Source organism: Mauremys mutica, chromosome 7 (assembly GCF_020497125.1).
Source record: "Mauremys mutica isolate MM-2020 ecotype Southern chromosome 7, ASM2049712v1, whole genome shotgun sequence".
Taxonomy (NCBI): Eukaryota; Metazoa; Chordata; order Testudines; family Geoemydidae; genus Mauremys; species Mauremys mutica.
In genome coordinates, this window is record NC_059078.1 from 56,486,691 (window position 1) to 56,512,069 (window position 25,379).

General features: G+C 49.9%; 1 protein-coding gene across 19 annotated transcripts in view; it reads right to left on the bottom strand.

The window, feature by feature from the left end:
- The window catches only part of NDST2 (N-deacetylase and N-sulfotransferase 2), a 271,555-nt gene that overhangs the window by 16,284 nt on the left and 229,892 nt on the right, over positions 1-25,379 (bottom strand). For 18 of the 19 annotated variants that reach the window (XM_045023107.1, XM_045023106.1, XM_045023096.1 and 15 more), the window contains 5 exons: positions 18,294-19,696; positions 8,392-8,479; positions 7,892-8,046; positions 5,806-5,991; positions 5,044-5,172 (listed from right to left, as the gene is read on the bottom strand). In XM_045023107.1, coding sequence (XP_044879042.1) covers positions 5,044-5,172; positions 5,806-5,991; positions 7,892-8,046; positions 8,392-8,479; positions 18,294-19,286 — 1,551 coding nt within the window. In that variant the 5' untranslated portion in view covers positions 19,287-19,696. The remainder of the gene's footprint in view (positions 1-5,043; positions 5,173-5,805; positions 5,992-7,891; positions 8,047-8,391; positions 8,480-18,293; positions 19,697-25,379) is intronic. The other variant, XM_045023115.1, reaches the window with a different exon arrangement.

Genomic DNA, 25,379 nt, shown 5'->3' on the forward strand with positions numbered 1-25,379 from the left:
GTGGCCCGCCGTGCCCTGACTGGTCCTGCCAACACAGCTTTGAGCGAACCTGCTGATGTAATCTATGACCAAGCTCTGCCCCACAACTGACCCACAACTAGCTTGGCAGTAAGCCCCCATCGGCAGCATGGCATTATCTCCCCTGCTCAGCCCTGACACAGAGCTGCAGACAGAGAAGCCTGGAGTTCAGAGAATAGATGATGAGGGAGACTTTGGCACTATAAAGCAACAGCGGTGGGTACAGCAATGGCCTTAATGGCATGTGGTGTGAACAGAAGGGCCTGTGAGAAGTGCTCAGATACATCCCCCTTTGCTGCTAGGATATACAGCCAGGGCACGTGGCGGCCTGTAGGCGTCTATTCTCAGTCCTGAGATCAAGGCTTGCTCACTTGTCAGAAGATCAAACATCATCTGTTGACGCTGCAGAGTTAACCATACACCCAGGACTCCTGCACGTGGGCCACACTCAGGCAGGCTGGAAGCACCACAGAGGAGTGCAAAGAGGCTGTGCCCCCAGTCTGCTACGGATCACTGACAACGATGCGGGGCTGGCGGCTTTCTCCAAACACTGGGATGTCTCTATCAGCGGGGTCCGAGAGCAAAGCTCTGGGCTCCCTCTGCAAACAGAAGCAGTGAAGATGTGCTGATAGCACAGCCCTCCTCTGCTTGCAGGGATGAAGGGAAATGAGGGAGAAATACCCAGCAGAAGGAAAGATGCAAATACAGGAAGAGACTGAAGGGGCTCAGAGGAGCCTAGAGAGTCATCGTGGGGAGCCAAAGCCACAGTGCACGGTGCTCTGGGGACAGTTTTATCGGCTAGAAGATACCACAGCCCTTAAGAGATCCCACGGCGGTGCCTTCAGTGGGCAGCCAAGGCCTGGCTGTACTGCAGCGGGGCTCTTGGAAGGGTGGAGTTCACCTTACACCACACTGAGGGCACCAGATAATCTGAGAGACCACGAGTCACAGCCTCTGGGCGAGGCAGTGAGCTACAGAACTGAGCCTGTCCAGAGTGATGCTGATGCCAATGATACAAAGACTGACTCTCTGGACACAGGGGGCTTGGCTACACTGGAGAGTTGCAACGCTGGTGGTGGCTTTACAGCGCTGCAACTCACTCACCGTCCACACTTGCAAGGCACATACAGCGCTGGCTGTACTTCACCTCTGCCTGGGGAATAACGACTGCAGCGCTGGTGCTGCAGCGCTGGGGTGCCAGTGTAAACAGTGAGTAATCTTGCTGCGCTGTAACTGACCTCCAGAATTTTCCCATAATGCTTTTAACTAAAGAACTCTCTTTGTTTTGTTATGATGCCTCTCTTTGTTTTGTTGTGAACTCGGGGCACCCGGAGCTGCTTATCTAAAAAACAAACACAGCTACTGTTTGCTGTGAATGAGGCAGGCAGGGGGATGAATGTCCACAGCTAGTGTTTGCTTGAGGAAAGAAACAGCACGGGGGGGAGGGGGGAAGAGAGTCCATCGGAGCAGCTGCTTATCTGGTCTGAAGGCTATTTGCATTTAAGAGTGAATGAGGGGTGGGGGAAGTGGTCGGACCTTGCAAGGCAGGGAGCTGACACAGTGTCGGCTCCAAAAATCCACTCTCTCTCTCCCCCCCAGGCTACCTGTCACACTCCACCCCACCCCCCTCTTTTGAAAAGCACGTTGCAGCCACTTGAACGCTGGGATAGCTGCCCATAATGCACCACTCCCAACACTGCTGCAAATGCTGCAAATGTGGCCACACTGCAGCGCTTTCCCTGAACAGCTGTACGAAGACAGCTTTAACTTCCAGCACTGCACACCTGCAAGTGTAGCCAAGCCCAGGCTTGTGTATATCCCTCTGCTGAAGGGGACAGATAAGGCGATGACAACTGTTAACGTAGGTGGATTTGCTGGCTGTGTAAAGGTAATGGCCTCAGTCTTGGCCAACACCTGACTTCACAGCTGAAAGCAGGAATCTTTACAGCTTGAGCTAGAAAGCCAGGCTGAGGCTGTGGAGCAGGTACAGCAGGCTGCATAACACACACTGACCAGCTTCTTACAGGAACAGTTACATTACTGGTGGGGCAGTCACAGCCACACTCCCAGCCCTGCCTCTAGCACCAGAGCTGAGCTAAACAGGAGGAAGGTGGCTGAATAGAGGGCTGAATTTCCCACAGTTCTGCGTTCCAGCCAAGTCAGAGGGAGGTGCTGCAATCCAGACCCACAGGCCCCAGGAGCAGACAATGCACCAGAGGAACAGCAGCATCACTAGCGTATCTGACAAATCCTGCAAATCAAGTGAGGTGCCGAAGGATGGGAGAAGGGATCCTATGGCTCCCACCTGTCCGCTGGACAAAGGTAACCCAGTAACCCCTGGTCTCTCAGCCTGACTTCCACCACAGGCAGTATTGGAAACAGGAGTGCAAGTAGCGCGGTACCCTCCTGTACGCAGTAACCGCAAGAGATTTTTAGCGGGTAAGGGGTACCAGAAAGACTTGGGGCTAGCCCCCACCACTCCGGAGGGGGGTGGGGCTGCGCTCTGCTCCTCAGAGGAGCAGACAGCAGCTAGGGAGGGCATTCATTCTTTATATGGCTTTAATAACCACAATACATATGCTAACAAACTTAAACAAAGGCTTTGTTTAAGTTTATTAGCATACGTATTGTGCTGTTAAGTTGGTCAGGGGTCCTTAAGAGGGGAAGGGTGGGGAGACAGGGGTACGGAAGGTGTTTAAACTGTATTTTTTATTCTGTTTCTCCCCATTGGTCTGAATTATCCATGACTTCCATACTGTATCACATCAGGTCCAAATCATTAGAGGAGTGCCTCTGCCTGCACTGACCAGAGGATGTTTGGATTCTGATGTCAGCCCAGTTCTGCAGCCTTACAGGAATCAGGTGTTGTCCCCAGTGTATACAGAATTCTTCTTTGCAGCCAAACTAGTCTAACATGCATTTTGTTAACTGGAACTGGAGCAGGAAAACAAAGAAAACAAATGCCTCATTTTCCAGCTTTGTGGGTGAGAGAACTGTAAGTCAAGATTATAATGCCGGACACTGACTGTCTTAAACCAGCTGCCTCAGGAATCTGACAAGAACTTTGCTGAAAATATGTTCCTCATCTTAGCAACAGAGCTAAGACTTATCACATATCTGCCCACATTTATTCAAATGAAGCTCCTTCTGATCTGACAGCTCAGGCATTGTCAGAACAATTTACATCCAGAACAATTTACAAACTTGGAACCTAATTCTGTAAACCCTTAATCATTTGATCAATCCCACTGAAGACAATGGGACTATTTGCATGGCTATGGACCTCTTTTGTAGACTGGTAAGAGTTTCAGGAGTTTGTTCCCATAAAGGAAGTTGAATCCCCCATTGAAATGCAGTGTTTAGGTACAATACCATAAAGCAGTTTAGGATACAGTTCTACTTAAAATTTGTCTTTTAATAAGTCAGACATATGCTGAAATGGCTCCTAACCCAACTCCCATATTCCATATAAACAAACCGAATATTACATATTTGTGGGGAAAGTGAGTAGTTAAGCATGTTGATGTTTGTATGTACAAAGAGGGGTGTCGGAGGAGACAGGGAGAGCGCGATGGGGCCCCGGGCTGGGCGGAATCACATGGAGGGTCACGTGAGGCGGTCACGTGCCCCCCCTTGTGTCCCTCCCATAAGTGCAGTACCAGCAAGAAATGATTTCTACTTGCACCACTGACTGGAAACCACAGGCCGGGAGTCTGTTTGCGGGTGACTGAAGGAGGGGAACAGCCAGCATGGGTTGGTACTTTGCGCGTTAGGACACAGTCATCTGGTCACCACTTTTTACATAACAAAACTACCCTCTTGGATAGAGAGGGGGAGCCCGGTGGATTGTGATCTCTGGATTTCAGCAAGGCCTTTGGCCCAGCGGTGCCCTCACTCCCAATGCAGACACTGGAACAGACAGAAACGGGTAGGGAAGATGAGCTGAAATGATCCAAGGGACCAGAGAATGATGAATTTATGAGAGAAGATGAGAGTAATGATGATGGTTCCCCTTAAGCTAGGGGTGGAAAATACAATAACTCTGACTGGATAATAATACCCACACCAAGACAGGACACTTCTAGGGGACAGGAGGAATAAACTGGTTTAAGTTTAACTAAGGAAATTAGGGAAGATCTTTGGACCCGAGACCAATGTGACACACTCACTAGGTATCTGTAAGGAAAGAGAATGTCTGGGAAGTTTCGCAAGGGAGTGATAGACCAAGGGATGTACTAGGAAATGCAAGGCCCCTTCGGCTGCCTCCTTCTCAATTTTCTGAACCTGACAGTCTGAGCGCACTGTGTCTCCGTTTATTTTGCTGGATTTAAAAGAATAGAGGTGGGAAAGCCCCCAGCCGCCATCCGCAGCAGAAATCTGGGAAGAGACTGGAGAGTGCAAAGACAGTGCATTACTCAGGAGTTTGCTGAAGCCAGGCAGTGCGGGGCGGGGAGGGACAGGGGGGCAGGAAAGAGCTGTGTCAGACCTGGAGCTCCTGAAAATGCCTCAGGCAGGATAGCAGCATCGCAGGAAAAACTGTTTCACATGTATCCAAGTTTCAAGGAAATGGATGGGGGGAACGACACACACATCCAGGGAGGATTTGTCACAGTACCTGGAGACAAGCCAAATGCAGCCAGATGCACAAGCAATAAAGGGAGCTAAGGACTTTTGGCTCAGCAATTCGCTGGGGGAAGACTGCAGCACGGGTAATAGGAGCTCCAGTGTCTGGCTGGGCTCAGCACGCCAGCCCCTTCTTCCAATCCTGTGCTTGGAGAGGTTTGCCCTGGCTGACCCTGAACTCTGATACAAATTGACAGGGGACAAAAGGGCAGCAGAGTTTGCCAAGAATCCCCCTAAGCAACAAGGGCTGCTTTAGCCTTCTCTGTCCAGGTGAGCGGCTGCCCTCCCCTTCCTCCAGCTCTGCTCTTCCACTCTAGGCAAACCTTGTGTATGAGGGCCTCCACCCCCGCACTCTCCATGGACACTGACAACGGGCCTTGCTTTCCACGCTGGCAAGCTTACTGGGTTCAGAAGCACTGTCAGGAAGAGTTCACCGCCCCGAATGCTTTTGTCCAACTCCTTGGAGCCCCCAGGATATTCGTTGTAGAAAATGGTGTGAGTAAAAAGCCCACACGTCTGTCGAGGCAGCACCTAGTGGAGCCGGAGAGAGGGAACATTAGAGAGGAAGCTGAGAGCATGTGCATGGGTGTGTCAAGGCAGCACCCTACAGAATGATCTGGAGAGGACATTATGAGCGAGGGACCCAGAGCATCACAAGTTTACAGGATTCAGACATTCCCCTCATTCACTTGCTCATCCTGCTCTGAGTAAAGGCGCAGGGGGTTAATGGGATCTCAGCTTCCTGCTAGCGTGCATGGTTCTCCACCACATTCCCACAGGGGCTGACCCATCCATCCAACACACAGGTCAGGGCAGGTGCTGCAGACATGCCTCCTCAGAAAGAGCCCTGGAGAGGAGGAGTTGGCTCCTGCAGAGATGGTGCTTTCATGGGCCCGGGATGCATGGCTTTGTAGACACATACTTGCTGGTGTTTGGGAGTTTTCATTCTAAAACCTCACATACCGTAGCCTCTGCACTGCACTGAAGCACAACAACGGGCTCTTCTTCAGCTTTGATGGATGGTTTCAGGAAGGTTCAGCACTCAAGGTACTGGGTGGAGCTTCTCAACACTGGTCACCTAGAAGCCTCCCTCAGCTGACTGCTGCCATAGTTCCTCCTAGAACTAACCCAAAGGGCTCCACTCTCCCAGCTGGTAACACTCACCATGATGCCGTTATGGATGAACCCTCGCCGGTACCGGGCGGGCCGCAGGTGAGGATACTCCTCAGTGCTGGTCACCTGGATGCCCCAGATGGATTTCCAGGCCTCATAGAGCTGCGTATGGATGGGATAAACTCCAGAATGATGGGGGGCCACAGCATAGCCCAAGTCCGTGGGGATCCCATGTTCCTGGAAGCAAAACACAGCTTTCTCTCAGTATTTAATTCCCCATTGTCCTTCATGAGAAGCACAGCAGTGCGAGCAGTCTCCCCGGGGACCCTGTGTGAAATGGGAAGCTCTGAGTGCTGCCAGAATCTATCCACACAGGTAGCAAAGGTGCTTATACATCAGCCAGGGCATTCAGCACTTCAGCAGCTGCTCAACAGCCACGGGTCACACGGGGCTGTGACAAACCAGACTAATTCATCAGCCTGACCTCAGCCCCATCGGTTACAACAGCCAAACCAATCAGTGCTGCTGAAGAGGCAAATCCCGCTCTTATGCTGTCCAGAGGAGCGTCACCAGAGCAGAAAAGCAAAACCGTGCCTGTCAAGTGTGGAGGGAAGGGAAGATGCAAGTTGGCTCTGTCTTCAAGAGAGTAATGCTAGGGGCAGCAGGGAACAAGGGGGCTGTGCAGAGTGGATCGGAGACTTGGAGCCAGGTATTACATCAAATCAACAGGAAAAATTTGAATTTCATGGCTAGAAATTCATTGAATGGTTCTGGTAATGACAGGAATTAGGACACCTTTGCCCTGGTGGTTTACAATACACCTGGGGCCCCCTGACGGAGTCACAGCCTGTCAGGCTCATTGGCTAGGGCAGGGGTAGGCAACCTGTGGCACACAAGCTGATTTTCAGTGGCACTCACACTGACCGGGTCCTGGCCACTGGTCCGGGGAGGGGGGGGGCGCGGCTCGGCATTTTAATTTAATTTTAAATGAAGCTTCTTAAACATTTTAAAAACCTTATTTACTTTACATACAACAATAGTTTAGTTATAGATTATAGACTTATAGAAAGAGACCTTCTAAAAATGTTAAAATGTATTACTGGCACGCGAAACCTTAAATCTGAGTGAATAAATGAAGACTCGGCACACCACTTCTGAAAGGTTGCCGACCCCTGGGCTAAAACTCGGAGAGCAATTAAACACACTTAATATAGAATACCCATTCTATATTAAGTGTGTTTAATTGCTCTCCGAGTTTTGTATCTCTTTGCAACGGACAGCCACGTTTCTGGGCCTGTGTCTGAAAGAAAATAAAATCAGATATTTAAGTGGGGAAGAAAAGAGGTGAACTGTCTCATTGTGGTAGCTGTGCTCTGAGGTTAGGAGCACCCATGCTACCCAGAGTCAAGAGGTCCAGTGACCTGGGCATGAAACAACAGGCTCTTACTCCAATGGGGCTTGGCTTATAACTAATAAACCCATGGCATGGGCTGAAGAGAGGCTTGTTTTCAAAGGAATCTGCAGATGTTTCACCCCCATGCCCTGTGCTCTGAGTATTAAGCATATGTGGCCCCAGCAGCCCAGGACTTTCCAGACAGTCCTCTCCCTCCACTTGATAACAGGGAATTTCCCTTAAACTGAAGTGACTCTCTGGGAGGCCAGTGTTTCTACCTTGAGCACCCTATGCTACTGATCAGTTGAGGGTAATGCACACGTGGCCCCTGAAAAACCTCAATGAAGCAATAAGGACAGAGCAGGAAATGCTTCTTTACAGTCAGAGTTTGTACCATACTTTGAATTGGATAGTAGAAGAAGCACCAGAATGACTCAGCAGCCAGTGCCCCATGCCCACACCCAGCACAGCGTTGGGAGCCATGCTTTGTAATGTAGTAGGAGCCACACACTGGTGCACAAGTCCCGGGACACACGTTCCCCTGGGCACTAATGCTGGGTGTAATACTTTCAGGCAGTAGGGACCATGCACCAGGCCAGGGATTCACACTCAGCTTTCCAATCCACCAGGATTACCACATTAGTGCCTGGGCTCAGCAGGAGCCAAGCACCCATTCCAGGGTGGATGCTTTGGGATTTTGAAGCAAAGTGAATAAACCTATGCACCATCAACGTCACCTCTTACCAGTGCAAACTGCTTGTTGAGCTTCATCTGCTCAGCCAACACGGTGACATTGTGGAAGAGGTGAGGCTGCATGTGACTCCACATGTGCGGGAACCACCAGAACTCCTTCCTGTGTTTAAGTAGCATGTCATCACCTTCATCTTCCTCATCTGTACCTGCAGGGAACAGAAGGTCCATAGCAGGAGGGTGGTCAGCGACCTGAGGCAGAGGCTAATCTCTTGTAATTCAACACTGGCAGCCCCCTGAGACATCCTGCATTAGTTTTACACACACCTGCCATACTCAGGGTGCTGCCAATACCACCATCCTGCTGGAGGCAGCCCCAGTATGCTCAGTTCACAAGAGCTGAAGGAAATGATTCGATCAGACAGACAGCATTTTAGAACCACAGGCTGTTCCCAGCACCTCAATCCACTGCTGGGGAGCTGTGCTACACTATGGGACACTGCAACCAGAGGACACAGACTCAGGGGAATGTTAGGTGGGTGGAAGGAGCTTACCTGTGTGGTAGAATTTCCCAGAGAAGCCCAAGTTGAAAGTGAAATTGGGTACTAATGTTCTTAGCTTGTTCTGAGTGTTCAGGAGAGCCTGTTTGAATGGAACGGGAGAAAGAAAGATTCACATTCAATTGCTCAGTCACATCTCTGGTTTGCTGCATCCAGTTCAGTTCTGGAAGGAGGTAGAGTAGCATGGAATCCTGTTGTCCTCCATTGTGGCAAGGCACCGTAGCCCCTGGAGCAGTGGTTCTGAACCCGTGGACCAGTCAGCACACAGCTGCGGCCCATGTGACATCCTCAGGGCCATACAGGTATTGTATATATTGTATGGATGTGGCCCCCATAACACAGAGAGCTGCATATGCAGCCACAATGGTAAATAGATTGAAAACCACTGCCCTGGAGTGAACCATGAAGCAGGACCATGCCACGGAGGAATTTCCTCAATTCCACCCAGAGGGACCCCATCCCGCTTCTCTACATGAGGGATGGACTACGCTCCATTACATGGAGTCTAGTCTTGTCTGCTGCATGACCATGTCAGCCCAAAGGCCACAATCAAGTGATGCCCCCCTTGTCCACGGTCTCAAAACCACTGAAATGGATGTGAAATGCCTGTTCTGAGACAGAGAAGGGCAACAAATCCCACCTCCCCATTGCAGCTTCTTAAGGCATCTCAGGCCCAACATCAAGGCTCCCCTCCTCACCCCTCCTAAGCTGTCCGGGACCATGTTGTTGAGTTCCCACCCCAGAGCAGGCTAATGGAAGGTAAGTTTCTGTGAACTCTGCTGGGTCAGGCTCTCGAGGGTGGAGAGACAAAGGGGGAGAATTCAGTGCTACTGCAGGGATGAACATAAGGGAGTGCTCTCTGCTTTAAAAGGGACCCAGAGCCCACAGCATCACTCGTGACGGGATACTGGATATACTGCTGGGGCAGGCCCTTCCCAGGTGACCCTGCCACCGGCTACATGCTTCAGAGTGTGTTGTTCATAGAATCATAGAATATCAGGGTTGGAGATGACCTCAGGAGGTCATCTAGTCCAGCCCCTGCTCAAAGCAGGACCAATTACCAACTAAATCATCCCAGCCAGGGCTTTGTCTAGCCTGACCTTAAAAACCTCTAAGGATGGATATTCCACCACCTCCCTAGATAACCCATTCTAGTGCTTCACCACCCTCCCAGTGAAAAAGTTTTTCCTAATATCCAACCTAAACCTCCCCCACTGCAACTAGAGACCATTACTCCTTGTTCTGTCATCTGGTACCACTGAGAACAGTCTAGCTCCATCCTCTTTGGAACCCCCTTTCAGGTAGTTGAAAGCAGCTATCAAATCCCCCCTCATTCTTCTCTTCTGCAGACTAAACAATCCCAGTTCCCTCAGACTCTCCTCATAAATCATGTGCTCCAGCCCCTTAAGCATGTTTGTTGCCCTCTGCTGGACTCTTTTCAATTTTTCCACATCCTTCTTGTAGTGTGGGGCCCAAAACTGGACACAGTACTCCAGATGAGGCCTCACCAATAACGAATAGAGGGGAATGATCACGTCCCTCGATCTGCTGGCAATGCCCCTACTTATACAGCCCAAAATGCCATTAGCCTTCTTGACAGCAAGGGCACACTGTCAACTCATATCCAGCTTCTTGTCCACTGTAACCCCTAGGTCCTTTTCTTCAGAATTTCTGCCTAGCCACTCGGTCCATAGTCTGTAGCAGTGCATGGGATTCTTCCGTCCTAAGAGCAAGACTCTGCACTTGTCCTTGTTGAACCTCATCAGATTTCTTTTGGCCCAATCCTCCAATTTGTCTAGGTCCCTCTGTATGCTATCCCTACCCTCCAGCGTATCTACCACTCCTCCCAGTTTAGTGTCATCTGCAAAATTACTGAGGGTGCAGTCCGCACCATCCTCCAGATCATTAATGAAGATATTGAACAAAACCAGCCCCAGGACCGACCCTTGGGGCACTCTGCTGGATATCGGCTGCTAACTAGACATGGAGCTATTGATCACTACCCGTTGAGCCTGACAATCATGAAGCTCCCTCTCAGTGCATTTCTTAATCAACAGGGACCAGGCAGGAGTGCTGGAACAGGTGAATTAGGAGCTGCCTGGTGACGGAGATGGCCTAGTCCCAGGCAGTTATTTACATTTTAATAGCTTTTCTAAAAAGAGACAGATCAGTGACTGCACCAAGGTGAAGGTGGTGACCTAGCAATAGCAGACTTGGGCTAAATGCTAATGCACATGGAGTGTGCACACAGCTCCTCTGGGCCACAGGCACAGAGCAGAAGATCTCTCTGCATCAGCAACATTTCACAAGTTCCTAGGAGTGTTGGAGAGCACATCGGGGTGCCCCACCATGGCTCATGCCACATGGGACATTGGTAAGGCACACTGGTTCTCCAGGTGGTAAAAATCACATCCACAAAGAGTTTGTGCCATAGAGGGACCACGCGTTTAGTAACCAACTGGCATGCATGCAAATCACTGCAATTATAGTTATTTCCAAGGGATGCCTAGTGCGCAGTGCTTGTGCCACTAACTCAGTAGCTCATGCTGACTGGCAGAGAGAATGAATTTCTGCCTCCTCCCACCTGCTGTGCACACACATCCCTTGGAGAGGGAGGGTAAGTGCTGGAAGATGTAGGAGTTTATTATCTGAGCCCTCCAGCATGAGCTCTTCAGTGCAAACCTATAAACTGTGTTCACTGGGCTAGGAAAAATTCCTCCTTCCTTCTCGCATGCGCTTCTTGGTGAGAGCTAAGAGGAAGGAAATGGGCTCTTAGTGCTGGCTGGTGACACAGGGCAGGGTGCTGATCATCGTCACCATATTGATTATTTCTGGAGTGCCAATGATACGCTTGAAGCTGCCCAAGAGCCTGCACTAACCCAGCCACCCAACTCCTTTCTAGTCAAGAGGCTGCTGGCCTCTCTCCTCCAGCACAAAAGGCCAGAAATTTCAGCTCCCCCTCCTCACTCAGATGTAAATGGCAACAAATGCGTAATCAGCCTGGGACAAAAAGTAAGACCAATAGTAAAGGCTAGGCTCCAATCCCCACTGTGCTCATGGCACTATCCCATTCCTAATCCCCCAAGGGAACCGATGCGTTAGGGGAAACATGGCCTATGGCCTATGGAACCTACTGTAAGGGCTAGTTTACACTAGAAGCACTAAAGCGGTGCAGCTGCACCACATCTGGTGAAGATGCTCTATGCCTATTGGAGAGAGCTCTCCTGTTAGCATAATATAAAACCGCCTCCGTGAGCGTGTCAGCAGGAGATATAGCACTGACCACACCGACGCTGAGGTCAGTGTAACTCACATCACTTGGGGGGTGTCTGATTCACAGCCTTGAGCTACATAACCTGTAGTGTAGATAAGCCCTAAGTTCATCCAGTGCTTTGGAAAGATTCAGCCTGGCTGTTCTGGGACTAAAGGCTTCACAGGACAGGGCACCACAGGCAATGGCCCTGCAAGGGTGAATCTCCATACCTGCTCTGTGTCTGTGGTTTGGACACCTGGTTCACCAGGATTAGACTGAGATCCCCAACTCATTTCTCACAGGCCACTCACTACACATCGTTCAGAGCAACAGCTTTCGGTCACACCAACCAAATGAACAAGGGGAGACCGTTCCTGTGCTACTCGGCTGCATCTGCCCCAGTAACCTAGCCGTGAAAAGCTCCACCTTTATTACCATCTCCAGAGCCACCCTCCTTTCTCTGTGGGAGTGAAAGAGCTACTCCTGTTTGCTGGGAAGGTGAGAGAGAAGAGAGGAGGCTAAGGAGCTTAACATTCGTCTGCAGAGGGAGGTTTAAAGCCTGGCTTGGGTTACCAGGACAACACTTCTGTCAGCTAATAAATCCTAAATAACCCTGCTTCAGTGTGGGCAGCAAGTCTATTGCTTAAAGAGAGGCACCCTAGGGAAGAGGTGGGGCAAAGGGAGCCCAGGAACTCAGACTATGGAGAGTATTATTTTGCTTTCTGGGCAAGTCTGTTCTTAATGCTGTGCTAGACCTTCCACAGACTACTGGTCCTTCGTAAGAGCTCGCTCAGAAAACAGCACCACACAGATTCAATCCCACTCACACAACTCCCTGCTGGGCAGGATAAGAGAAATGATAGGAACCAACTAGGGCCTGCAGTGGAAATTCCTCCAACCTTCTCCTAATGAGCTGATACCCTAGTCAGGAAAGATGAGTGTGGGGGGAAGATGGTGTTTGTAATGGAAGGGAGGGAGTATGAGGACTGGCAGGCAGGAGACCTGGGCTCTAGTCCCATCCCTGCCACTCACTCAGTTTATTTTCCCTCCCTATACTCACCTCTTAGGGGTGCTGTGAGCTGTAGTTCATTACCAAGTGCTCTGAGATGCTTGGAAGAAAGGTGCCAGAGACAGGCACAGTGTTATATTTACTAGCACATGAAGTAACCAGACAACTGCAGGCAGGTCCTCAGCCCCAAACTCTGCTCACATGACACTGAACTTCGTCTGCTACTCACTCTATACCCCCCAAGAAACTGCCAGCTTCCTCAGCTGGTGGGAAAGGGGGAGCCTACCTGTAGTCCCGGCTCTTCTTTTCAGCAGCCTGACCACAAGCCAGAAAACCTCCTCTGGATTCCAGCAAACTCAGACCTAGCCTTATTTTTGCTCTGAATCCCTTGGAGAGCTCTGAGTATCTCTATTTACCACCATTTGAAGGCTCCTACTGGAATGTAATAATCCTGCTCTTTAGCTGGCCAAAAGGGCCACTGTTGGCTAACAAGCAGTGCTGGCTCCAGGAAACAAGAGATTGGGTTTCAAGTGCAGCTCACTACCATTAACTCACCAGGCCAGCCATCCACCCTACCTTACAATTGCTATAATCTGATGGAGAATGTCCTCCAGATTCTAAGGCCTGATTTTTCAGATGTCTCAATCCAGCCTGTAATTTATCTCCAACAATCAGCTAAGAGAACAAACTGCAGGGACAAGCAATGGATACCTAAATTCCACCACCCAGATTTGTGTGCACAATCAAGAGGATGTCTAAATTCTATCACTTGGGCCTGCAATTAATTACCCTCACAACTAGGGGGCTTTAAAAATTATCCTAGGGGCCTAAATATTTATTTAAAAACACACACATTGGAAAGAAATTAAAAGAAAAGCCCCCATATTGGTGTGACCCTTTTAAAACAAAGTCTGCATGCTCCCACTGCTGGCTCTGCAGAAGAATGCACCCACAATCACTACAAACTCCTGATGCTGCTAGTGCACAGACACAGCCCTTTCTATGGGGGTTAGGAATTCTGGGGGAGGAGACAATTAGCCCTCACTGTATTTTGTTCCATGTGGCTATTTAAGCCGCCAATCCTTTTCTAACATGGCATTATGGTCCTAGACATCACAGTGTTATATGGCTGAACAGTCCTTTATATGACTGGGCCTTTTTTAGATGTAAAATGTTTCACTGAATAGAGATTTTCACTATTCAGCACAAACCCCCCCCCCCACACACACACACACACAAGAAGAGAGAAAAGAAAGATGAAAGGAGACAGGTAAGGAACGGGTATGGGGGTGGGGGGGAGAAGAAGAAAGAAAGAGAAAGTTTTCTCTAGTATTCTCTTCAAGAGAAACTGCTGAACTTGAATTAATATGCAAACTAGATACTATTAACTGCGGCCTAAACAAAGACTGGGAATGGTTGGGTCATTACACCAATTGAATCTATTTCCCTATGTTAAGTTCTCCTCACACCTTCTATGGGCCATCTTAATTATCACTTCAAAAAGTTTTTTTTCCTCCTGCTGAAGATAGCTCATCTCAATTGATTAGACTCTGCCTGTTGGTATGCATACTTCCACCTTTTCATGTTCTCTGTATGTATAAATATCCCCTGTCTGTGTGTTCCATTCTATGCATCCGAAGAAGTGAGCTGCAGCTCACGAAAGCTCATGCTAAAATAAATTTGTTAGGCTTTGGCTACACTTGCATTTCAAAGCGCTGCCGCGGCAGCGCTGCCGCGGCAGCGCTTTGAAGCGCTAAGTGTAATCAAAGCACCAGCGCTGGGAGAAAACTCTCCCAGCGCTGTCCGTACTCCACTTCCCTGTGGGGAATAACGGACAGCGCTGGGAGCGCGGCTCCCAGCGCTGGGGCTTTGACTACACTGGCGCTTTGTAGCGCCGCAATTTGCAGCGCTGCAGAGGGTGTGTTTTCACACCCTGCTGCAGCGCTGCAAATTTGTAAGTGTAGCCAAGCCCTGAGTCTTTAAGGTGCCACAAGTACTCCTGTTCTTTTTGCGGATACAGACTAACAGGGCTGCTACTCTGAAACCAGCTGTTTTGTCACTGTTCGGTTCCCCTCCCCTCCCCACAGCACAAGGCCATTAACAAATCCATGAAGTTAGTTCTTGCTTTAAAAAAATACAAATTCATGAACCTCTCCTGGTGCTGCAATCACAGAGCCTCTTTTAAATGGATAAATCTGAGCTTTATCTGCTTTGCCTGAGATTCTCTGTTTACTGATCTCAGATTATTCCTCCATTTCACAGTTAAAACCCAAAATGAAACATCTTTTAGAATTATCTGGTCTGGGTTGGTTTTTAAAATCATTAGAACAGACTTGTGTCCTGTCTCCAGGACTTAGGCCAATTGTCTCCTGCTTCCTTCCCAGGGTCAGTGCTCTGCACAGCCAGGAATGGGGTCCCCACCTTTCCCAGTTTGGGGAGGGGTGTCCTGGCTGGGATAATGTAGACCAGTGTCTTTTGAGGTAGACTTTCATGACATCTGAATGTCCCAAAACACAGAGCTGCAACCAGGATTCACAGTGCCTGGGGCAAGGTGTAAGTGCAGCCCCAGGGTGAGTGTGTACACATACAGAAATAATTGTTTGGCACAGTGTCAGCAACCACTTAGCAAAACAATTAATGATTTACTTACATTACCTGCTCGCTGGTCCGAGGCTTGTGCCTTCTCTCTCTCCCCCTTTGTGTTTCCCTCTTTATCTCCCCTCCACCCTCATTTCCTTTTATTTTACACTCCATAAAGACATTTCAGTTTTTCTTTCACATTCACAAGATCTTCAGGAAATTATTGCTATTACCCACATAAAAAACAATTAAAAAAAAAAAGGTCACCAGGCAAAGTAGCAGCAGACACAGAAACTCAACACAAGACAGTCAGTGCCCTTGTGAGAGACAATTTTACCAGAAGAAACATTAGGTGGGAGTGACCATACATATGACAGCAAGCCATGTAACACTGAACAAGACCACTTTTCTGCACATAGTACGAACCAGTAACCCTTTGAAGGGGTGAGAGGATGGGTCTGAGACTTTTAGGGCTTGGCTACACTTGAAAGTTGCAGCGCTGGGAGTTACAGCGTTGGTCGTGCAGCTGTGCAGGGCCAGCGCTGATGTGTGGCCACATTTGCAGCATTTACAGCGCTGTTGGGAGTGCTGCATTATGGGCAGCTATCCCAGCATTCAAGTGGCAACAACGTGCTTTTCAAAAGAGGGGGGTGGAGGGTGGTGTACTGTGACAGGGAGCGGGGAAGATAGAGAGAGTGGATTTTTGGAGCCAACACTGTGTGTTAGCTTCCCTGGATTGAAAAATCACAAAATGTTCGCGAACCCTTAGTCTTAATTGCAAACAGCCTGCATCCAACGCTGTTTCTCTGTCAAGCAAACTGCTTGCCTCTCATTTGATCGTTCACAGCCAGGTACAGATAGCTCCTGTTTGCTGTGATCAGTGTTTGTTTTTTAGATAAGCAGTTCAACGGAGCTCCGATCTGAGTTCACAACAAAACAAAGAGAGGCTGCATAACAAAACAAAGAAAGTAATTTAGTTAAAAGCATTCTGGGATATCTCCTTATTCCCTGGAGGCCAATAAAAGCGCTGGTGTGTGTCCACACTTGATGAGCAGCGCTGGATCACCAGCGCTGCAATCGCTACACCCCAACCTGGCCAGGTGTACAGCCAGCGCTGCAGCCAGGGAGTTGCAGCGCTGGATGTGCCTTGCAGGTGTGGACGGTTACTAATTGCAGCGCTGGAAAGCCTCTACCAGCGCTGCAACTTGCAAGTGTAGCCAAGCCCTTAGTCTAAATTCCATCAATTACAGTTTCAATGGATGGCAGAGTAACTTTGAGGAGGGTTAGGTAGATGTTCAAGTATTATAGGGCAGTTCTTAAATAATAGATGAGCTCAGCAGGATAGCCTGATCACTTCATTTAAAGTCCCTGGTTCTCTGCATTAGGTAAAAGCACATACAGTACAAAGGCAAATGCAGAAACACAGGAAATATCACACCTAAATAGATTCCTGTCCAGATTCCACCCCACTCTCTCCCTGTCCTGTCCTCTTCTGACTCCTTCCTCAGTTATGTCATCATCACCCAGTCACTCAGGGCCACAATCAACAAACCCCCAAAATGGCCCCCCTCAGAGTCCTCCCCAGCAGTGAGGCCAAGGGGAGAGCTCCTGGCCTGAGCTCTGGGAGCTGCTCTGTGCATCTCCCCCAACCCTTATTCCTGGATTGCTGGACATTCCTTACTCTCTACACAACAGGTGATCTGCAGAACTGGGGGTGGATGAGCTGAGAAGAGTAGGTGAGTAACCTGAGGCGAGAAGAGAGCTCCCCCCACTCTCCCAAGTGCTGTCCTGAAAGGTCACAGGAGGGCTAAACACTCGACTGAAGCAGTTTTATTGGTTGGTGCCCCAGGTGCCAGCCGTTGGGGCTGAGAGAGGACTATAGGCCTCTCTGCATGTGATGCTCTCAACAGAAGCTGCTCAGATCAAGATGGAGCTGCTCAGATCAAGTTGCATTCTGGGACCCCCGTGGACTCCATCACTATATTAAAGATGAGAAAGAGTAGACTGCTGCAGTCATTCTCACCTTTAGCCTACAAGTGTTACTCCTGAGGGACCCACCACCCTCAGCCCTCCATACCAAAAGCCTATCCCACTGAAACTCAACCCCTGCATCTGGAGCCCCCCTGCACCACCCTCATTGAGCTCCCTGCACTCAAATCCTCACCATGAGCCCCAACCCCCTGCACCACTCTGAGCCCCCACATCCAGAACCCCACCTAGCTGCACCCAGACCGCCCACCCCACCAAGCCCCACTCCCCCAGCACCCATGCCCCCCGCTGAGACCCCACACCCAGACCCCCCACTGAGCCCCAACCACCTTCACCTGGAAGCCCCTGTAGAGTCCCATTGCCCCTGTACCTAGAACCCCCCAATGAGCCTCTGTGCATCCAGATCCCCCCACACCTAGACCCCTCACTGAGCTGCCTGCACCCAGATTGTCCCACACAGAATCCTCTCACCCCACACCTGGATCCCCCCCACACTGAGACCCTCCACACTTGGGTCTTGCCTGGTTGAGTCTGCCTGCCCCACACCTGGTGTATCTGGTGCAGAAGGGCAGGGCCCCAGTGTGTTTCTGGGGCAGGCCCAGGCATTGTGCTGTGTCAGAGGTGGGTGCAGCCTCACCACTGAGTCCGTGTCCCCGGGGTGGGAGGTGAGAAGGCTGCAGAGTGATCTCCCACCTTCATGCAGCCAGTGGCCTGTGCTCCCACTGCCATGCTGGGGTCTCCGCATTTATTTATTGACAAATAAAACTTGCAGAATTTTAAAATATTGTACACAGAATTTTTAATTTTTTTTGGTGCAGAATTCCCTCAGGAGTAAAGTGCAGCCCATGAAGGCTACAGGTCCCAGAATGCAATGCAGCATCTTGATCTGGACAGCCTCTGTTGAAAGCATCACATGCTAGGACATATAAACTGCATGGGCTACAGTTCTACGATTGCCGCAATCTTAGGGGCAGCCCTGCAGCTCCTGACAGATTACCAATGCAGCCCTTGATTGGACCCAGGGGCCTTATTTAGGTGCCACTAGATTATCCCTTCAGGCTTTACCTCCACATCAGACACCTTCATGCGAGTGCCCTCTTTGCCCACAAATATGTCATCGATGTCCACGAGGATGTAGCGGTCAAGAGTGAGGCAGAGGCGCTTGCCAGTCAGGTAAGCAATGGCGTCCACAAAAACAAGTTTGTGCAGCCAGAAGTTGAGGTTATTGCCAAAGAGGACCCGCTGGATCCCGTCATGCAGACCCAGGTCCTGCACGACAGTGGCATGCAGTGCTTTGTGGGTGGCCAGGTGAGGAATGGATTCTGAAGACTTTGTGCTGGCCAAGAGCACAGGTTCATAGGTGCTGTGGTTTGACTGGAACACGGTCCAGTCATCACCGGGCAGGGGACCCTGCTCCAGCTCGTTGGCCCGAGTGATGTAGAGCAGAGCGGCACTGGGGTTGATGTGATAGTCCCGGAGCCCTAGGTTAGAGTGTAGGAAGAGGGGGAATCCCTTGAGCTGAGCACTGAGCAAGCTGTTCTCATTGGCTTTGAAGAACCCTATAATCCCCACTCCATACTCCACACAGTATTTGTCCAACAGCTCCCGGTTCCAAGCATCTAGGTTCACATATTTAAGGACATTCTCATAGATGATAAGAGCATAGCGGCCCCTGTCCTTGTCTGTCAGGGTGGGCATATCCCCCTTGCCAGGGGCAATCTCTGTCCTGTATTTAAACCGGCTGGATTCCAGGATGGCCACAATTTCCTGCCCCAGCTGGGAGTAAATGCTTTCCACAAAGACTAGCACCACAGGCTCAGTGCGCGAGGTGTCAACGGATTTGGTGAGCCTCCAGCTGGCCTGGGGCGGGATCGGGACCCTGTGCTGGTTGCTGCAGTCGCTGAAGGGCAGGGGCAGTGGCTCCTTGATTTTGGGGCTGTTGGTAACATAGTAGGCCAGGAAGCACATGGAGATCAGGCTGAAGGCAATGAGCACCAGGATCAATCTGTGGAGCTCCAGCTGTCGCACGTGCCGCACCACTTTCCACAGCTGAATCATGGTGAGGCGGGCGGCCCACCCCCTGCTCAAGCTTTGCACTCAAGTTGCCCTGGAGATCTCCAGCGCCACCGTGTTAGCACCCAGTGGCAGCTCGCGAAGAAGAAACAGTGGCTGCAGAGCAAGGGAAAACTAAAGCGAACAGCTTCTAGACTAGACTCCCGGGGATCTGCCATTTATCTCAAGTAACCATGGTCCTCAATTCCCATCGCTCCTCCGTGTGCTGCCCCCTCCGCCACTCCTCTCTCTCAGCCAAGTCCTAGAGAGGATGGGGTGCTTATAAACGCCTTTGTTTCCAAGCCCAAATCAGTCAGCCATCCTGCGCGCTGTGTGTGGAGCCAGGGAATCCCACCTGGCAGTCTATTCCTCAGCTAGCCGCTTGCCATTCACATGATGGCACCTTCTAGCTACACCTGCAATTAAAGAGAGAGATAGACTTTCAGTAAGTGTTCATAATATTTAGCAGGCTACAGGGGATCAAAATGGTGGGATCAGAGGGGCTGGGGTAGCAGATGGGCATGGAGGCAGGGGAAGGGCAGTCACAGATCAGACCAAGCTGCTGGCGGAAGGAAATGCACCATCAGTAAAGGAATTCAGGTGAGCTGGGGAATGACTCTGTTGGGCTTTATAAGAAGGGATCTGCAGGTGCTATTGCTGCAGGTGCTATTCCCTCTTCTGGGATTCTCACACACTGTGATAACAGTAGCCTGCAGCATTTGACATCCCCTACCCCTCCTTGTGCCATCTATGGCACTGGGCACAAGAGAGGAATCCCCTCCTACCCAAGCCTCCCTCTCACAGCAGCATCACGGGGCCTCACTTCCCCCTTTTAACCTGCTCTTGTCATAATAATGTTACCCCCTCCCCCCCACCCATTGCCTGCTTCCTTGTGGACTCTAGGGCTACTAAGGTCCCCACTCCCAAGGGAAAGCCTCCAATTGCAGCTAGCTCTCTCGCTCCTCCACCCTTGGAATGACACCGTCCCATGTTCCCAGGCTCTTGCTTCGTGAAGCTGCCCTGATTCCCACAGGAGACCCTGCTCCTCCTGAGCTCTCAAGCTAATGCCTTCTTGAGTCCCGAGGGACGCTGTTATTTTAACAACAGAGGACATGTACTCCCCATGTGCACACCGTGAGCTATAAAACGCAAAGGCAGGGACAGCAGTTTCATTTTGATACGTGAGGAGGGTGCCCAGCAGTGATGCCTTTCCCCAGCATAGGAACTCTGATGCTCAGGCGAGTCATACAGCTTTCATCTGAACATATGCACACTCTGCCAGTGACATGTGCCTGACTGACAACCTTGGAGACTACTAATCTAACTAACAGGCTCCTTGATGCATCACCAATGCAAACCTTCCCATGGTACCAATGTGCCTCATATACTGATCTGGAGGCCTTCCCCAGGGCACCTCTAAAGATGAGAGGGGAGTTCAATCAATCTTTGGTCTCTGCTGAGGGTACGTCTACACTACGGGATTATTCCGATTTTACATAAACCGGTTTAGTAAAACAGATTGTATAAAATCAAGTGCACGCGGCCACACTAAGCACATTAAATCGGTGGTGTGTGTCCACGGTCCGAGGCTAGCATCGATTTCTGGAGCGTTGCACTGTGGGTAGCTATTCCGTAGCTATCCCATAGTTCCCGCAGTCTCCCCCGCCCCTTGGAATTCTGGGTTGAGATCCCAGTGCCTGATGGGGCAAAAATCATTGTCGCAGGTGGTTCTGGGTAAATGTCGTCAGTCATTCCTTCCTCCGGGAAAGCAACGGCAGACAATCATTTCGCGCCCTTTTTCCCTGGATTGCCCTGGCAGACGCCATAGCATGGCAACCATGGAGCCTGTTTTGCCTCTTGTCGCTGTCACCGTATGTGTACTAGATGCCACTGACAAAGGCGATTCAGCAGCGCTACACAGCAGCATTCATTTGCTTTTGCATGATAGCAGAGATGGTTATCAGCCGTTCTGTACCATCTACCATGCCATTGTAAATTGGCAATGAGATGATGGTTACCAGTCCTTTTGTGCTGTACCATCTGCTGCTGTCATAGGTGCCCCTGGCTGAGATTGGCTGGGGGCAAAAGACAAAAATGGGAATGACTCCCCAGTCAATCCCTCCTTTATGGTATCTAAAAATAGAATCAGTCCTGCCTAGAATATGGGGCAAGTGTACTAGAGAACCAGTGTATCAGAGAACCAGAGAGCACAGCCTCTCCGTGTCAGATCCCGCAGAAATTATGAGCTGCATGCCATTCACAGGGGGTGCCCCTGCAACAACCCCACCTGTTGATTCCCTCTTCCCCCAGCCTTCCAGGGCTACTGTTGCAGTGTCCCCCATTTGTGTGATGAAGTAATAAAGAATGCAGGAATAAGAAACAGTGACTTGTTAGTGAGATAAAATGAGGGGAAGGCAGCCTCCCGCTGCTATGATAGTCCAGGCAGAACAGAATCTTTTCTTTACACATGAAGGGCGGGGGCTGATGGAGCTCAGCCCCCTGTTGCTATGATGAAGATGGTTACCAGCCGTTCTGTACCATCTACTGGGAATGATCAGGAGTTTTTTACCCAGGCGCCCCCAGCCGACCTCATCGGAGGCCAGCCAGGAGCACTCACGGGCTGATGATGAGGACGGATACCAGTCCTTTTGTACTGCACCATCTGCCACAAGGCTGATGATGACGATGGATATCAGCCATATTGTACCATCAGCCACCAAGGATGGGGGGTGAGGATGCTGCCGTTGACTGCTGCAGCATCGCATCTATCAGCAGCATTCAGTAAACATAGGGTGACATTTAAAAGAGTCAAGAGAGGATTTTTTTCCCTTTTACTTCTGGGGGTGGGTGAGGGGGGGTAAATTGATGAGCTATGCCCTGAACCACCACGGACAATGTGTTTGACACTACAGGCATTGGGAGCTCAGCCAAGAATGCAAATGCTTTTCGGAGACTGCAGGAACTGTGGGATAGCTTGAGTCCTCAGTCCCCCCTCCCTCCCTCCATGAGCGTCCATTTGATTCTTTGGCTTTCCGTTACGTTTGTCACGCAGCAGCGTGCTGAGTCCCTGCTGTGGCCTCTGTCTGGAGATTTTTTTAAAATGCTTTGCAATTTCGTCTTCTGTAACGGAGCTCTGATAGAACAGATTTGCCTGCCCTTACAGCGATCACATCCGTACGGTCCATGCTGGAGTTCTTTTTGGATTTTGATTTCGGACTGCATCGCCACCCATGCAGATCAGAGCTCCACGCTGGGCAAACAGGAAATTATATTTAAAAGTTCGCGGGGCTTTTCCTGTCTACCTGGCCACTGCATCCGAGTTCTGATTGCTGTCCAGAGCGGCCACAGTGGTGCACTGTGGGATACCGCCCGGAGGCCAATACCGTCGATTTGCGGCCACACTAACCCTAATCCGATATGGTAATACCAATATTAGCGCTACTCCTCTCATTAGGGAGGAGTACAGAAACCGGTTTAAAGAGCCCTTTATATCGATATAAAGGGCCTCTTAGTGTGGACAGGTATGGCGTTAAATCGGTTTAATGCTTCTAAAACCGGTTTAAACGCATAGTGTAGACCAGGCCTGAGACTGCCAACAAGGTCAATTAGTGCCAAGTGCCTGGATGGTGACAGGGGTGGGAACACCTGCTTACATCTCCCACTTCCCTCTCCATTTCACATAGACCACTGAAGAGCATCATGCCATCTTTCAGTCCCACACAGCCTGGGTGCATTTGGGCCAGGTTACAGGTTAAAGCTGTATATCTCATTACTGATCCCCAGCTCTCCTGTCATTTTTATACCAGCAGCCTTGTTTCACCACATGCTGTTATTTTTACAGGAAAAGATCCCACAAGGACAGACAAGCACCAATCCTTCCAAGATGCAAACACCAGGGAACTTATAAGATATGCCCTGATTTCAAAATCACTGCTTCTGCTTCTTTCTCCTTGCCAGAAACATGGTTACCTAATGCAAAGCAGCTTCCCAGGAACTCACAGGAGCACACGGGTCTCACTCCCTCTCATGCACATTCACCCCTTCCCAGCTAGGCAGATGCTGAGCAAGCACCAGGGCCCCATCACAAGGAAGTACCAGATGTCCCACACAGAGTCAGTCACATGTTCACAATGAGCTCTTTCTGAAAGTCACAAATAAACCCAAAACACACAGATGCACAACACACACACACACAAACATTCCCTCCTCATCCTATGCAACTGGCACAGCACGTCACAGCTGTTTCCCAGCAACAATGAGAAGAGAAATGAGAGGCTGCTGAAGTGGACCATTCAGCATCTTTTCCCTGTGCCTCCCCCTTTTTAGCCTTTTTGCTCTGATTTTTATTATTCTAATGTACTTGTAATTTGATTAGCCCTATTTGTCTCTGATTGTAAAACAGACACAGGGCCTGTTTATCAAAGAAGGGCTTTAAAATCAAATGCCACCAGAGGAGAAACTACTCATGATTAAAAGATGCTGACTTTATAATGTGCATTTCGTAATAGAAAAAAAACTACATCAGGGAAAAGATCAATTCACAGCTGGGGCCAAAAGTCGAACTCTAAAGGTTCCCACCAGGCTAGTTTCTAAACTCTTGGTATTACTTGAAACAGAGATGACAAAGCAAGTGGATTGATAATGATGTAAATATATAGCACCACCATCTTTTACCTGTGGAATGGGGTCAGAATGCTCTTTACTATCATTAAAATTCACAATGCCTTTTGATCTCAGCTCATCGAGGCAGGGACCACTTCTTTGCACGTGTCTGTGCAGTGGCTAACACAGTGAGGCCCCAAACCTGATAGAAGACATACTTTACACATGGGGAAACTGAGGCACAGCAAGGGTGACTTGCCCAAGGCCACAGTGGAAGGGTCAGGACTAAGAGACCCAAGAATCCTGCTTCCCCATCTCCTGCTGTAATCCTGGACAGCCCTCTTCACTGACAGAGCTGGATTTGGAAGCCCAGCCCAACCAGCAGGAAAGTGCTGCACTGCCTTCATCACAAACATACTGACTATTTTTGAAAGCCTGGATTCTAGATAAGTATACGTGAGGCGGCTCAGCACCTCTGAAAATCAAGTGTCTCAAAGTTGGACATCCAAAAATGTAACACCAAAACTCACTGCCCCTGTTTGAAAAACACTCAAGAAAATGACTTTTCTCCCTCCACTGTGAGCCTTCCTGCACTAACACTACTAAGGGGGCCCCAGCACCATCACCCTCTTATTTAGCACCAGAACTCTGGAGGCGCTTTCCATTAAATGGAATAACACTGAAAGGAGCCGGTGTTCAAAAAAGGGAGGACAGTAGCTGAAAGAGCCAATGTGCTATGTCCTTTCTATCAGGGAAGTTCCTGCTCTACAGTTGGGTCTACCAGGCATTACAATCCACATGTCAATGGGCTTTAATTGCTATGAGAAACACCCGTTACTCTGCTTACACAAATGCACTTCCCAAGCCCACTCAGGGCCTTGGATACTCAATCCTGCCTGTGAGAAGGGGTTTTAGGACTGAGAAGCCAACTGCATATCACAGAGCTCACGTTTTCCTCATCCCCCTGCCTTGGGCTGCCAGGGGACACATGTCATCTCCACATACATGGCACAAGAGGTTCTTCTTGCAAGGATGGCTTTAAGAAGAACATAAGGAGGTATTTGTAAGCCAAGGAGCCCATGGGCTGGGCACAGAGGTTACCAAATAAATGCTGATTGGACAGAATTTGCAACCCACAGGCCACTATCAAGGAAGATCCCACAGTGCCCGAGGCACTGATCTTTAGGGAAGCCTGACAGTGCATCCTCGAAAAACAGCCTGGAAAGCAGCACTAGTTCACTTCCCTGATTCTATCTACCCATCTATTCACCCTCCCCTGTCAGTGCTGAACCGTGTGTCTCTACAGCACAGCACTGCACCTTTAGTCTTCTGGTTACAATTCTCAAAAGGAGAACTGCAAGACAACTGGATTGTTCTTTTTAAAGTTGGGGTGAGCTGGGATTTAAGCTAGCCTGCTGCATCTGCAGTACCCAGCTGAGGGGCATGAGGGAAGGATACCCCCTGCACTGGGGACTTCTGAATCATGTGAGTGTTTGG